Source organism: Prinia subflava, chromosome 2 (assembly GCF_021018805.1).
Source record: "Prinia subflava isolate CZ2003 ecotype Zambia chromosome 2, Cam_Psub_1.2, whole genome shotgun sequence".
Lineage (NCBI taxonomy): Eukaryota > Metazoa > Chordata > Aves > Passeriformes > Cisticolidae > Prinia > Prinia subflava.
The window spans coordinates 112,447,823-112,460,943 of record NC_086248.1 but is presented as its reverse complement, the minus strand read 5'-3'; the positions used below and the strand labels follow the sequence as shown (position 1 = coordinate 112,460,943).

Here is a 13,121-nt window from a genome sequence, read left to right as displayed (position 1 = left end):
GCCAGTTAAAGAGTCTCTGTTCAGAGCTGTAAAGCACTTCACAGACACCAGGTATTACAGAAATACCGTGTGTCAGCCCAAACCTGGACCTCTGGATCAGAGCAGAGGCTTTTCCCACTTGAGCAGATTGTAGCTCTGTGAGCTGGAGCACCTTGTCAGCCCTTTTGGGAACTGGGCACTGGATGAGAGGGGTGCTCGTGCCTTAGGTCCCACAGCTTTGGGCCTGGCCAGCTCTGCAGTGATCATTGTGGCTCCCTTCTGCTACTCCACCTCTTCCTGCAGCATTTCTTTTGTGGGCAGGGATATGCTCTTTGTACACGTTCAAACAGCAGAAAGGCAACCCAGACTTTGTTCCATAAGGTTCAAAGCAATGGGTGTCACGCTGTCAAGCCACAAAAATAAAGGAATTGATATTGATCCTGTGTTTACACTGTTCTGTCAGGGGCTGTTTCTGCTGAGGGTTGGTAACGAGGCAGAACTTGTCTCACAAGCTGAAACGAAAAGGCCTAAATGACTTTACAGTTAAAAGCAGTGTAAGGATACAGGTTGACCTCAGAGCAAGCATCACTCATCCTGCAGAGGGGACACTGGATATCACCTGCTTGAGGCAGGAATGAACTCATCCCGGTGTCCAGCACTGTTTGCCACGGGATGCTTTTCCTCTGCAGCACTGGGAGCTCAGCACGAGCATTATCTGGGGCTCATCTGCTCTCTCTGCCTTCTCTTCACAGCCACGGGACGAGGTGTGCAGGAGAGGTGTCTGCTGCTGCCAACAACAACATCTGCGGCGTGGGAGTGGCCTACAACTCCAAAGTGGCAGGTAGGGTGGCAATCCAAAGGTGTGAATGGTCCCCTGTGCTGCAGGCAGAACTCCTCCTGCAGAGACACAGAACGCTGCCCAGGCCTGTGTGTTTATTACTTCTCACAGTGGCTGGAGAGAGGAATTTCTCCTTGGCTTGGACCATATCCATATTATTCATGTAACTCTACAACTTCAAGCTGGTTGCTTAAAAATCAGGAGGTGTCAAGACTTTTTTCTGATGACCTAAAGCCTTCAAATAATCTGTGTTTGTCCACATTGCAGTAAAATCCCCTCAGGTTTTTTGGGAGTGCCAGCCAGCCTTCCCTGCCTGAGGACAATGTGCACTGACAGCACCACTGTGTGGTCCATGGCACTGGAAGTCCATGAAAGCTGAGGGTCTGCTGCTGCCATGGTTCAGAGTCCATGTTTGCAGAATGAAGGGGAAGTTGATTGCTAAGAGATCTGGTGCATCACTTGAGTTTTTTCGTGCGCCTCTTTTTTTTGCCTCAAAGATGGTTTGGCTCCTCCTGTTCCCCCACTGTCCTCAGGGCCAATAATTAATTTTGTGGTTGTTCTGGGTTGGGTTTCCTAGGGGATTTCCTCCTGTTTGTTGTCAGGGAGATGGTGAACAGTGATCAAGAGAGAGAAGGGGTAGCCAAGTGCCTCGACATGCCATTGGAATGGTTCAGGGAGGAGGGGGACGGGGGTTTTGGCAGTCCTTGCCCAGCTTGGGGGGGAGATGGTTGTGGGTTTGGGTGCTGTTCCTTCTCAGAGGGCTTGGTGCTGCTGTAGAGTTCTCCTTCCTGCCTGTTGTCTTCAGCTGACGGAGTTTTCAGCACCTGCCCTGCCCAGGAGAGACCCTCTGGGGGTTCCCACCTCCTCCCTCTCTTTGGAGAAAGGCTCCACACTGCTGGTTTGACTGGAACCACAGCTACACAAAAAGGGGAAATTGTTTAATGGGTGGGGGACTTCTGGTATTGTTTTGTTGTTGTTTGTCTGTCTTGTGGCACATATATATACTGGTGAAGAACTGTTACTCCCTTTTCCATAATTTTTGCCTGGAAGCTGCATAATTTGGAAGTTAAAATAATTTGGAGGGAGAAGGGGTCATCTTTCCATTGTAGGAAGGGTTCCTGCCTTCCTTGGGATGTCTTTTTAACCAGGACAGTGGTTTCTGTGCAGATCTGCACTTCATAAGTATGGGAAGCAATTTCTTACCCATTGAGTTTGACTTCATCATTTCTAGTTTGAGTTACCCCATCAAGAACGTCCAGCTTTAGCCTGATTTCTATATGAAATTTATACCACCTTTTTTTCCCAGCTTTTTATTTGACACTCTGGTTTTCTGTTGAATATAGTAAAGCCACTGTCTTCTAAATCAGGATCCTAATTGCCATTCACAGTGTTTGGCCCTGTGCCTCTGATTTCTGCCCCATCTGTGTCCTAAACCATTGGGAAAAGCTGAACTTCAACCCAGGGCTACAAATTAAGCTTGGAATGAGTCCCTGGCTACTCATGTCTCATCCAGAGGCCAAGTGACAGGTTGGCTGTCAGTGAAATTGTCCTAAGAGTGGGGCACAAGGGGTGTAAGGGCTTGCACTGCTGTGTGTGGCACTCTGGGTGGCTTAGAGTCAACAGTTTGAGGTTTCATGAAGTTGACATGCCCTGAGATTGCATCATTTAAACCCTTCTACTGCAGTATGGGTTAAAGGAAGAGGGTTTTGGTTTGCTTTTTTCCTCCACATGCTGGCCATACTTTGCTGTTGCGTCTGCATGTTGACAGAATGATATTTTTCCAGGAAATTCCTGTGTAGCATGTTTCCCTCCTCTGATTAAATTCTGGAGATGCTCCAAAACAAATAGAAAAATTACTTGAAAAACCAATGACATGTGAACACAAAACTGAATGTAAGTTAGATGGGGGCGGGGGGCATTACTGTTTTTTGCTAGCTTACAAAATATTATTTTAAATGCCACTGATATTATTTAAACACTGAATTTCTGTGTTTGCTGAACTCTGGTGTTTTTAAAGTGTTCTCCAAGAGTAGGTGGGAAATACAGTGTAACTAGAAAGCTAACAATAAAGTTCTTTGTCTTTCTGGGCCGTGCTGCCGTGGTTGCGGGGTGTTTAACACTGCATCCTGCTGGGTAAGCACACCCTGGTGAAATGGGAATGTTCAAGGGATGCAGAATCACTGGATGGGTGAAATTGCCACTTCCTTAAAGCACCTGTAACCGGGGGCCTTCTGCAGGTGCCGAGATGACATTTTTGTGCTGGGTAATGCATATTTCATGCTTCTGTTGATCAAAACCACAGGAATTCGAATGCTGGACCAGCCCTTTATGACAGACATCATTGAGGCTTCCTCCATCAGTCACATGCCTCAGGTCATTGATATCTACAGTGCCAGCTGGGGGCCAACAGATAATGGGAAGACTGTGGATGGACCCAGAGAGCTGACGCTGCAGGCCATGGCAGATGGTGTGAATAAGGTAAGGGTTCTAACAGCCTGGATTTCGGGGCAGAATGGTTTGTACTCACTGGTGCTGGAACCTGTGATGTGGGAACGCAGTGCAGTTGCACAAATTGTCCAACTTTCAGCGTGGCTCGAGGTTCTTTGATGTTCACTCTGCAATATTTTCATACTGATTTTATTGTGTAGTCTCAGCATACTGTGTTTATCTCCAGTCAGCTGATAGATGCTTTTCACAGGCCATCACAGTCAAAATGGAAGAGCCTGAACCTGTGAATATTCCCCAGGTTGAAACATGCCAGCTGAGCTGCTGGCATTGTCTGTTCTGGTGTGTTACCAATTTACTGGTTTGGATTTGGAGTGTCTCTCGGGTCACTCGTGTATGGTCATTATTATAGCTCTGATTGAACTGCAGCAGTTCAGATGCCCATGGACTAATGACATCCAGGAGCCCCCTTGTTTATTCCCACATTTCCAGCTCTTCTAGGAGTAGTCTGTGCTCTTTGTAAAAGACACTCAATATCATCCTGTAGTCTGTTTAACCGGTACACAATAAGACAGCTGGTGGAAATGTGTGTGCCGCAACTGAAAAATAAATCAGCCCAAACAAGCCAACCTTGCATTGCTTTGTCTCCACCTCTTCAGTGTCATGAAGCCAAGACAGCCATGGCTGCCCCTGGTGCTGTGTAGGGAATGAGCCTCTTCCCCTTAGCTGATCATAGATGGCTTTCTGTATTGACAAGATCTGAAATTACCCAGAACATCTGGGATGCTTTTATGTGGGAGCTCCACAATTACTCACTTTTCCATCCAAATTATTTCTTCCTTCTGCTTGTGCCAAACTCTTCCTCACCAGCTCACTGTGAGCAGCACATTCAGTTTACCAGGTTTTGTGACGCGATAATTAAATCTACCGCTGTGATAAGTAGTGAAGCATCTAAAGCTTTCTCAAATGCTGAGCCTCAGATGTTTTGCCTGTAACAGAGGGATTATTGTCATCTTCATGCTTCCATCCCTAAAACTGGCAATGTACTGCAACACCACTGGAAGGCTTGTCACAAATCCCTTCTGAGTTGGCTCAGTTGTGTGGTATAAACTGCAAACAAACCTCTGATGGTTCAGAGTCCCTCTGAAGTCACCTTGCACAGGCTGTGTTTCCTCTTGTGATTTTCATTTATCTAGTGTTTCCATAAAGATCCCCTCTAACACTTTGGTCTTGAGGAGAATCTCCCTTAGGTGTCTGACAGTTTTAGCAGCACCTTGATGTGTTATAGTTGCTTGATCTCTTTGCCACTAATGTTGGTTGTAGCAGATATAAACTCTGGACACAGAAAAGTTCCCATGTAATTTTTGTGTTCTCCTCCTCCAATGGAGAATTTGTCTAAAAGTGGCAAAAAAGGTGGAAGAATGAAAACTGAACCAGAGTTATTTTACCCTTCAAGAGAAGCAGATTTTAAGCCCTAATCACGGGGATTTTTTTGCAATTTGGTATATAAAGTACCTTTGAATTGACTTGCTGTCATACTGCCCTATGCTTTAATTTGTGGAGTTTCACTGGAATTAACCTTCTCTTGGAATGGTAAATATCAGAATAGGGATTTTTCTTTTCTGTTTTATTGCCTAGTTGGAGTCCCATACTCAGAGTGTTGGGCATTTTACCTTTTTAATACCTTGCCCTGAGGAGTGTTTGTGATTCTCTTCAAGAAATAATTTGCACTGTTGAGTTTAGAAGGGGCCCTGAAGTCACTCGGGTTGAAGGCTCAGGAAAGAGAGAGAGCAGTGATAGTGAACTGAGCTCTGGCAGGGGTTGCTCTCATCAGGAGACATAAAATTAACAGGAGAGTCTGCACTAGGAAACCAGTTCAGTCAACCATTGCAGAATTAGGAGGAATGATACTGGATTCTACCAAAAAAAAAAATTTTATCCAGGGGAAATTACACCTAATCTTGTAGTGGCAGTATCCCAGCTATCACCTGGCAATATATGCACAGAGGATGAGACAGTTCCCCCACAGATAACTCCCTTTGTGTTGTGATCATAGCTTTATCTACCCTTCTTTGGCTCATTGCGTATCCTAATAGAATGATTTTTTTGGGTATAGTTTGTTCTGGTCTGGTTTTTTTAGAGATTTTTCTAGAGCTATTTCAAGCCATCAGTGGGTGCTGGATATTCTCCATGGTGCTCTGATAAACCCACTGCAGAGTTGGCTGCATGTAAAGGAACACTAACAAGCCTTTGAAATAATACCCTTTTACAGTTTAGGTCTGTAATATATGCATCACATATATTTTCTATTGACTGTAAAAATGTGAATCTAGTTTATGATTGCTTTTCAGCATAACCCTCCTGTCTTATTAAAAAGTGTCTTTCATAAACTGAGAGACAAAGAAATGTAGGAATTCTTTTTATTAGCCTAGAGCTGATTCTCGCTAGAGTTATGGTTCACGAATTAATGATAAAGCTGAAATATTGGCAGGGAGGAAGCAACATGCTGAGAATAAAAATGTGTTCTTAAACTGAAAGCAATACTTCCAAATGTCCTAGAAGGCAATATAAGAGCTCTTGCATGGAGCAAGAATAATGTCCTTGCTTCTAATGCAATAAAATAAAAATCAGTGTGTAGGAGGCATATAGGATTCTCACACAGAATATGCATTTAATTGAGTTGACAAACACAGGTAACGTTTGCCTTGCTGCCACCACACTTGGGAGCCCAGCTCAAAGAGGAGCTCACTGCCAAGTGTTTCATACTTCCCACAATCTCCATTCCACTGTCACGTCCTTTAGAATCCCTCCTTCCAGAGCTACTGGGATGTGGGGGTAACTTGTAACCTGACAATGGCAATATGATTAAAACTGCAGAACCTGTGAAACTTTGTGTTTATATGTCTGTTTTTATGTCTTGAAGCCACCCAGCTACAACCAGGTGGGCTAAGGCCAGCAAGTCTTGTGTTTCTGGTGTATATTCTTGTAGCTGAAGATCTCCCTGCTCATTGCAGAGCAGAGTTGGCATTTGAAAGGTCCCTTCCAACCCAAACTATTCTCTGATTCTATTTTCTCACCTCTCCTCCTCCATTATCCATTCTTGGCACGTGTTAGGCTCATTCTTGCCTTCTGTCTTAATCATACCTTCGTTTTGGAGTGCTGTTCTCTTGGAAGGTAAATTGCACCAGTAGAGGCAGCACTAAATAGCATCATTAAGGACAACACAGTCTGCCATCACACTGGCAGCTCCTCTGTGGGCCCTTTTACTGTCAGTACATGCAAGGCTGAGCACAGAAGGGATGGTGTGTGCGTGAACTGGGTATCAGCATAACCCACGTAATCAGAAGTTATTGGGAAATCTACTCGAGCTTTTTATTTTTTTGTTACTGGTACACAATCCCACTCGTTTTTTTAATGTGTTCTGGCTTCACTGTGTTACCTCATGGCTTTAGTTCATGGGCACTAGGGAGCAGCATGACTGGGTCACTGAGTAGTGGTGGTTGCACTGCAAAGATAAATGAACTCCCAGTTGAATTAGCAAGAACTTGGGACTGAAAAGAGTTTCATACACACAAAGATCCACAAGTATTTGGCAATCACTAGCACTGGCATGACACAGAGGAACACTCTTACCTAATGCAACTTTCAGCTGCTAGAGAAGACCTGTTTGGGAGGTAACTGGAAAGGACTTTTGAAAACTTCTGGTTTTTAAAGATTAGGCTGAAACTTGTATGTACACAGTACTTGCCTAATGAGGGGTCCTTGCATTCATTATATGTTTACAATGGAGAGGGAGGTAGAGATGATAAATGGAAATCTTATGACAATACATCTCTCTTAAATAGAGACATTTTTTCTCTAGTATCTTGCATCCAGAATTGTGTCAGTCATCATCTTAAACAGGAAAAGGCAACTTAGATCAAGAACTAATTCTACTTACATTTTATGGTCGATCCTGTCTTTAGTGTAGTGTCCAGTAAACATTTCTTATTTGTCATTTCGTGAGTCCAGTTCTTTCCAGCTTCGGCTATTGGAGTTTAAGGGAACAAAAAGAAGTAATCAAATAAGCTGGCCTCTTATCTATTGCATTTTTATCATGTAGGCTTTTATATTAGGAGGTTGTGAGGGCTTGCTCATGGACTGAATTAATTCCTTGAGACTTCACCATCTCAGCCAGAATATATAAGACATGAGGCATTTGTGCTTGTGCTGGTGAAAACATTATTGCTTTCCTAATGCATTTCTATTTAAGAAAACAGTGCCTAAGTACAAATTACCAGGGGAGCAGTATTAAGAATTCGTAGTCACATCACAGCTTTGTAATTGGGCTCACCAATGAAGGAAGAAAGGACAATGTAAGAAAAAAAAAAAAGGATGTATTTCTCATTTGCCCCTCTCCAAGTGCACAGAAATTGTGTTATTGTTCTTTGAAAATAGCATGTTAATTAAGCATATACAGTTAGATACCTCTAACAGCATTTTATTTGTTCAACAGCTAAGTGAGGACAGGGAAATTGATGATATGGCAACATCTGATTACTCCATTTTTGAGGAAGCCCAGCAAGCTTCTTTATTACTTGGGAGCCCTTTATTGTGTCTGAAATATGTATTATAATCCCATGCCTTGTGTTATTCATTTAAGATAAAAACAAACCTTATTAAAACCCCACACACATTGTATCTGCTTGGAATTCTGAACCCTGGTCATCCAACAGGGGTGTTTTCTAAGGAGGCAAGACAATAATATAGCCTGAAAATGCTGGTTTTGTAGTCTTACTCTGCCCCCAGGAGTGTTTTTTTTGCCTAATCTCTGAGCCCCAGCTCAGCAGATCCATGGTTTAGCTTCCCAGCAAGGCTGATGCTGCAGGCTGGGAACCTTTGCCCCGTGCTTCCAAGGGCACAGGTGAAGCTGTGAGGCCAGAGTTCATCACACCACTTGGAAATGCTGGGAAGGGAAACCAGCATTGTCACTGGTAAAGAGTAAATTGGGTGTTTAGAGTCTTTCTCAGTGATAATCTAGTTCAGAGATAACGAGAATAGGATGGGATTAATTTTTTTTTTGCAAATATTATTGATACTAGAGTTATGCCTGTAGAATTGTTGTATTATCACTTGTGGTACACAGCCCAGCATCCAGCAAAAAAGAAATGGCTAATTAAAAGGTTTTGCCTCTGCATTTTCAAAGTTCCCTCCTCATTTCCCTGCTAGACTGAACCCTCACTGAAACCTAATGCTGCCTCTCTTCACTGAAAGTATAATTTTATATTCATTTCCCTTGGCTGAGAGAAGTTCATCCAATTTCAACAGCAATTTAGATGTAGAAAATGGCTCAAGCGTTATTTTTAGCCAAAGGAGGTATTAACAATTATGCAATTAATTGTGATTTGGTGGATGTGAGTTCAGTACTCTTCTGTGACCAATTCTAGAATAAGTTACAGAAAGGCTTTTATTAGGGTTTACAGATTATATGGCTTATAGTAGGTTTCTTGAGACTCTCGCATGCAGCAGTTTTTGGGAGTTCAGTGGTTATTGCTTGACTCAAACAGTTTCAGAAATCTGCTAGGACAAGCTGGACAGACAGCTACTAAAGACAGCAAAATGCAAGAGGGAGGATGTGAAGGAGAAGCGTGACTGAAATGTGGCTCCCAGTGACTGTTATCCCCTGCACAGTATCCCAGGTGTTGAACTGAGTTGTTGCTCCTGCCAAAACAGCCTTTCCTCTTCCCCTGCTGAGTACAGTGGTTGGACAGGCCAGCAGGGAAGGGACAGGGGCTCCATCAGTGGTGAATTTGAGAGGATAACCCCTCTGCTGTTTCTTCTGAGCTGAACTGCATGGCTTGTGCCTGTGCTGGGCTTGTCCAGGGTTACACTTCAGCATCTCCAGGCTTTCAGAAGGAACTGGATGCAGGAGAAGTGCAAAGGCATTCAGCTCAAACAAAGCAGCTGTCCCCCTGAACTTGTCCCCGTGTGGTGGCAAACTTTGGCAGTCCAAATGTGTTTCCTGATTAAACTTTCCCTGAGGTTAAATCAAGATTGCTTGGCCGGCTGTCAGAAATGTGTTTCTGCCTAGATTTTGCCTTAGGTTTTTGACAGTGCCCAAGTCATCAGTATAGGAAAGGAGCAAAGGGATCCAAGAAGTCACAGGCTACCAGATTCCTCTAGGCAAATCATCCTGGCAGCTGGAGGGATGCAGGAACATGCAGGCAGGCTCCAGAAAACCCTGGCAGTACAAAAATTGGGCAGCAGTTCAGGGATGCCAAGGACTCGCTGCCTCCAGCTGGCTTATACTGCACAGCCAGATTGCTGGTGGAAAAGAAGGCTGGGGAGACCAAGGCAGAGCAGGGTCTCCGTGTGATCTCCTTGGGAGCCCAGTCTAATGCTCCCCAGCAGCTCATGGCAGCAGAGAAATGGTCCCACAGCTCCTCCAGTGTGTCCTTGCCTTGGCATGTCCCTGCCAGGGAATGTGATGGTGATTCCATTTTACCTGCACAGGCTGCAAACTGCACTTCCTGCAATAATTAGCGACCATTAGTGAAGGATGCAGGTTTTAATTACAAAACATGTAAGGGTTTTCAAATAATTCAGTCATGAAGAGAAAGAAATCCCTTTTTCAGAGGAAATTATAGTCAAAATTAATAGAGGCCAGAAGCTGTGTCCTGTAGGACCCCTGAAAAAGGTGAGAAGAAACTAGAATTTCTTTTGCTTTTCCTGGAAAACCAGTTTATCTCTTGCCATAGCAGGCACACAAATTGCTATTAAATTATATAGAAGTTGCTGAAACACCTCTGTTTTCCTAGGAGGAAGAATTACTAAATAGCCATCATATGTCAAGCAGAAAGATGCTTATTTAAAAAAGTGTGCTTTGAATTTGTTACAGAAAGCAGTTTTCAGTTCTATAATTTTTTCACATATTTTTTCAAATGTGCCCCATCTGCATTTCCTTCCATAGGAGTGAAGCAGTCCATAAATATCAGCAAACCATTTGGCTATCCTTATCCTGGAACAGCTTTTCACTGCACCTAAAAAAAAATACCTCCTCACAGTCAGGTGCTGCTTTTTTTTTTCCTTCTTTCCCCACTCCTATCTGCCTCCTGGTGTCCTGATGATGCCTTTTCCTGGCCTTAAAAATTGGGAGCCAGACATGGTCAAGGGGTTTGTACCTCGGTATTTTAACAAGGATCCTTTTTGGTGCACCACTTTGCCTTTAAACTGTATTTCGCAATCTTGCTGGTGTTCTTAATTCTTTAGTAATAATTTTAATTTTTCCTGACCCTTCCTTCAGGCTCCCTCTGCTGGTTGTAGTGTTTGCTACTTCTGCCTTCTTCAGTGCTGTTTTTGGTCCAAGTGCACAGCAGCTTGAGTCACAGCAGTGACATTTTTTAGGTTCACATAAGGTTGAGATGCAAATAGGAGTTTTCAGTTCACGTTCAGAGCACAAGGTGGGATATGGAAAAATTCAAATATAAAAAAGCATAACCAGTCTTTTAAAACTGAATTTTACTTTATTTTATTCTATTCTATTTTTAAAATAAATTGCTACAACTATTTTGTTCCTAAAAGTATATATTTTTGCAACAGTATCATACACCCTTAAAGTTCGACTGGTACCAGGTTTTTGTGGAAGTTCTTAGATGGATTTCAGGGAGCTTTTTCATAGTCATTATCTTTATTATGAAAATCTGTGTCCTGAGACGTTACATATCCCAGTGTCAGCAGTCCTGCTGTGCAGTTCAGTGGATTATAATGCAACTCACCAACGCGCTTGAAATAATGAGGTTGCTCTGTTCAGTGGGGTGCAGTGAAAAATAGAGGCTACTGCTGGGAACTCAGATTTGATTTAAAATCCTGACTGAAAAGGTTCCCTGTTAAAATGCCACTGCAGGTTACTAAGTTTGTATATTCATTAACTTCCATTTCGTGCTGGGCAATGAGCAGACCAGAAGAGATTTTTTTTAGTCTTTTGCTCAGTGTATCTAAACAGTGTGTTAAATTCCAGCCTTGCAGACTTCTGGTGCTCTCAGAAGTAAATGTTGGATTGCTTGAACTGAAGACAGAGAGAAATGGTGGCTGTGCTGGAATCAGTTGGAGATCTGAGCTTTGAGTTCCACAGCAAGCACTGATCCTTCCCTGAGAGCTGAAGTTCTCAGGTCTGACTCTCTTTCAGGCAGCTCCTGCCTCTTTCTGATCATGGAATTAGGAGGAGCTGAGTTGATCCCTTCCCACTGCCTGCCTATCTGGAAGTTGGGGAGAGGGTATGGATTTCTTTCCTTTAATTAATGGCAAGCCTTTATAGTGGCCCTCCAGCTTCAGTCACTCCTGTCCATCTCAGGATAATTGCTGGGCTGGATTTCTGGAGATTATTTGTATGGCCTCATAACTTTATTTTCTCCTTTCAAGTAGAAGCTGGTTTGTCAGAAAAACAGCTCTGAACCAATCATGTCTTTGGAAAAAGAAATTTATCGAGAGGAAAAGGTGCTGGTAGAGCTTTTTAAACATTGCCTGAACCTAACTGGATCTTACAAACCCAGCCTTGGGCATGACCTATATGCCTTTTAAAAGAACACTTTTCCTCATGGCACTTAGATCATGACATAAATGCTAATGAGTCCATAAAATGTCTTAGCATCTGTCACAGGAGCCTTCAGGGTGTGAAGCAAACCAGGAGATAAATGGAACTGCTCCGTGTACACAAGGTTGCAGAGCTGGCTTTGGCTGCCAGTTGCCTGGATTTAATAACCTGCCCAGGTCTGTGTATTTCAGCTGAAGCTTCATTTATGTTTTGTTCGTACCAGTTTTCTCCTTTCTCCTAATTTCACAAGGTCACATGAAAGTTGTTTTGCCAATTGATGGGGGTGATTTGAAGGACACAGGCACCAACAAAGAATAGTCTTACTTTACTGCTAATACTAAGGCAACATGGAGGCAAAATGCTGCATTTAATGAAACAATAAGCTTACTGTGTAAACAACTAAACCACACTTCTAGCAGCCGGATTCAGGTTAAAGCAGTTTGGTCAGTCTGTGTGCAAGGCTGTTTTGTTAAGTGGCTAACACAGTATCTATTACATGATTTTTAGGATTCTTCTGAGCCAGCTTTGGCTGGGGCCTGTTGCTCAGGCCTGAGCGCTTGAGCAGTTTGAAGCTGCTGCTGTCTCCTGTTTGCTGCCTAACTCCAGAGGGTCGCTTTTCACAGGGCCGGGGTGGCAAGGGCAGCATCTATGTCTGGGCCTCAGGAGATGGAGGCAGCTACGACGACTGTAACTGCGATGGGTACGCGTCCAGCATGTGGACAATCTCCATCAACTCCGCCATCAACGACGGGCGGACGGCTCTGTACGACGAAAGCTGCTCTTCAACCTTGGCCTCCACCTTCAGCAACGGCAGGAAGAGAAATCCAGAGGCTGGCGTGGTGAGTGCTGACGCTGTTGTGCTGTTGTTGCTGTCTGTGTGCGTGATGCGTGTCTGTGTGCATGACCTCTTGCAACTCTGTGTACTTTGGAGCAGCAGATGGTTCTTTGTTGAGGTGAATATTTTCTCGTTTGCAGTATGTGATGGTGCCAGAACTGTCAGCTGAGAGGATGTGGGATTTATACTGAGAATAGCAAGGATCTTCCATCTTTTAGAGCTTCAAAGGAAAGCTGGTGCTTTCTTTTATCAAAAGGCAGATTTAGAAGTTCAGTTGCCCTCTTTCTGGAGGACAGTGTGACAAAAGGTCTCTGTAAAAATCCAAGTTAGCATCTGAGATAGTATTTACTTGTACTGGCAGACTTCTGCTGTACAAGCAGCTCAGAGCAGAATGACATTTAGTCACCCACAGAGGACATGTGGGGGTTCAGATCACCAGAGCCTGCTGTTGCTGC

The 13,121-nt window shown here is 43.7% G+C and overlaps 1 protein-coding gene across 1 annotated transcript in view; it reads left to right on the top strand.

The window, feature by feature from the left end:
- PCSK2 (proprotein convertase subtilisin/kexin type 2) overlaps positions 1-13,121 on the top strand; it is a 94,028-nt gene that overhangs the window by 72,131 nt on the left and 8,776 nt on the right. The window contains exons 7-9 of the mRNA XM_063391650.1: positions 732-820; positions 3,120-3,295; positions 12,455-12,670. Coding sequence (XP_063247720.1) covers positions 732-820; positions 3,120-3,295; positions 12,455-12,670 — 481 coding nt within the window. The remainder of the gene's footprint in view (positions 1-731; positions 821-3,119; positions 3,296-12,454; positions 12,671-13,121) is intronic.